At 41.8% G+C, this 2,500-nt stretch overlaps 1 protein-coding gene across 10 annotated transcripts in view; it reads right to left on the reverse strand.

Moving 5' to 3' along the window:
- The window catches only part of LOC125954950 (transcription factor SPT20 homolog), a 90,049-nt gene that overhangs the window by 39,801 nt on the left and 47,748 nt on the right, over window positions 1-2,500 (reverse strand). For 9 of the 10 annotated variants that reach the window (XR_007469070.1, XM_049685662.1, XM_049685661.1 and 6 more), the window contains one exon: window positions 1-2,175. This exon is cut by the window's left edge. Coding sequence is in view for 8 of the 10 variants with exons in the window: in XM_049685662.1 (XP_049541619.1) it covers window positions 2,068-2,175 (108 nt within the window). In the remaining 2 variants the exon portion in view is untranslated. The remainder of the gene's footprint in view (window positions 2,176-2,500) is intronic. The other variant, XR_007469069.1, reaches the window with a different exon arrangement.

Below are 2,500 nucleotides of genomic sequence, written 5' to 3' on the forward strand. Positions count from 1 at the left end.
AGAAGTAAATCGAAAAGAAAATAATAAATAAAGTTATTGAGAGCGAGAAAAAATATAACGATAAGAAATCAACACAAAACGGAAAAAAAACAAACAAACAAAAGATAATAAAGAGAGAGAAAAGTCGGTCAAGTATAAAATAAATAATTCCAATTAATAATAATTATCCGATAATGCGTTGCGTTATCTAGCCTCTTCTTGTCTACGACGCTTGGTTGTTTGGTTTAGATAGATGTCCTCCCTTTCCTTCTTCGCCCGTTTGCGTACTAAGCCATGCCTCGCACGCATTCCCTTCTTCTTTCGCCCCTCTTTTCTGCAGGAACAGATTGTTTCGTTTCGTTTCATTAGATGCAACTTTCTCTCTTTCGCTTTCTTGTACACGAACTTCACATGTTACACTTAGATAATAAAACCCAATAGGGGCTTGTGTGAGGGTGTGAGTGTTTTCGCTAGTTATTGTGATTATTATTTGTCCGAAAGAGTGTGGCCTTATGCTTCTGCCTCTGCGACAGCTACCGACCTGAAGAGGTATAATATACTGTAGCATAGCCACCCCCGGGGAATGGGGATTGATTGGCGCAAAGCAAGATTGACAATGAACGAGATTGATACTCATCGAAGACACAGTTAGACGACAGTGGTATGTCGCCCGTTGGTTAGAATCAAGAGACGATGTAAGTGTAAGTGCTTGCGCTTGCGCTTATGCCCTCTCGCGATATTGTTTCTTCTTCTTCTTCTACGTTTAAAAACTAGATCCTCGTGATAAGTGCTGCGCACACGATACGAACACGATGTGTTTTCGATTTGATTTGATATCTGGACGTTTCATTTGAGGCTCTCTCTCTCTTTCTTTCCCTCTAAAACCGCTATCGGAACTCGGTACACTGGGTATCATGGGCTCGGATAGCGCGACAGCTTCGTATCTTTTAATCCTCAGCTCAAGCTCATGATGCAAAAGATGTAAAAATGGCGAATCTTGAGTTTTGTGTTTATTCAAAACGTAGTAAAGGAAGTGCGAGAGAGGTGTCTCTGTGTCGGAGTCTGTGTGGTGTTGTATCGGTTAGGGATCTATATGTATGTATATATATGTATGTATATATGTATGTATGTAAAGGTTATAAGGCCCGCTTGGCAATATAACTTGTTAAGTCTTTTTGGTTAATTTGGTATGCGCGTTAGAGGGTGTTCGCCGCTTCGCTTCGCAGTACTCTCCCTAGCCATACGCTGATATAATTGATTTTCGGTTTCATCCTTCCCGTTAAATCCATTAATGCAATACACTTCAAATTCTTTCATTTGATTTCCTTTTCCTTAAAGAAAATGCCCCTAGAAATAGAAATTCTACGATTTTCCAATTTAGATCATTTATGCTTCAAAACTGCCAACTCGCAGTGAGGGAGTAGATGAGAACAAGTTAGTACGAGACTCGAATACACTCCGACGAACACAATAAGAGAAAAAGTGGATAAGGAAAGCCTCTTATCGAACTAGTGTGTGATCGCATGTTAACATTCGACTCTTAGCGCGGCCTTCAAAAACTTTTTCGATTCTTGTTTCTTGTTTCCTTTGACGGCGGAACCTACAATGCGTGGAAGTGAAAAAAGGTGGTAATCAAAATGAGTAACCTGTTAGGAAAATGCTTTCCTCCCCTAGGAGGACGAAAAATCCGATCCGATCACACAATCATCCTTCACTTCTCGATATGCATCTTCTTCAGCCTCTTCGGTACCATTTCTCGGTTGCTGGGACTCAGTGCTTCTCCTAGCTCTCCGTGAAGTTAACTCTTACCGATATTCGCCAATTGGCAATTCAAACATTGACGTGATTCTTCCCCCATCACGTGGGTAGCCGTGGGAAGGGAAGGCTTTTATTGAATTCTTGTAGACGCTTCACTTCTTTTGTATTGACCATGAGAACTGTGATTACTATGCTGCGCTGACGGTAGGAGGTGGTTATAGTGATTATTGGATGTTGAATGTACGACGATCTGCTTCCGTTCCTTCCGTATCTGCTTGGACTTCACAAAATATGCGAAGATGTTTAGGACTGGGACATGGAAAGGGATTTCTAGTGGATCTTCGGTGCGCTACGATCATTGATCGTGCGATTCCTCTTCAACGTGGCACCCCGTTTGATTTGATCCATCAACGACTCGTGGCAGATACGTGGATCGGGCTAGAAAGGAGCCGGAGAAAAAATAACAGGAAAGATGCATTAGTATCATCACGATCACGAATTGCAGCAGTGTGCGGCAGTGTGGTGTGATTTGAGAGCGCACGCGCAGCGAAGAAAGCATTAGGCCAAAATTACTTAAAACCAGAATTAATTGAAATAAAAGAAAAATCCGGAAAATGAAACACATTCAAACACGCACAAACACTCTTCGACATCTTTGTGGGGTAGCGTTGAGTTTGAGATACGAAACATAAGAAGAGGTGGAGAGCTAACGGATACAGTAAATACGAGGATTCTAGAAACGGATGAACGGAAATCGGTTGCG

Source organism: Anopheles darlingi, chromosome 3 (assembly GCF_943734745.1).
Source record: "Anopheles darlingi chromosome 3, idAnoDarlMG_H_01, whole genome shotgun sequence".
Classification (NCBI taxonomy): Eukaryota; Metazoa; Arthropoda; class Insecta; order Diptera; family Culicidae; genus Anopheles; species Anopheles darlingi.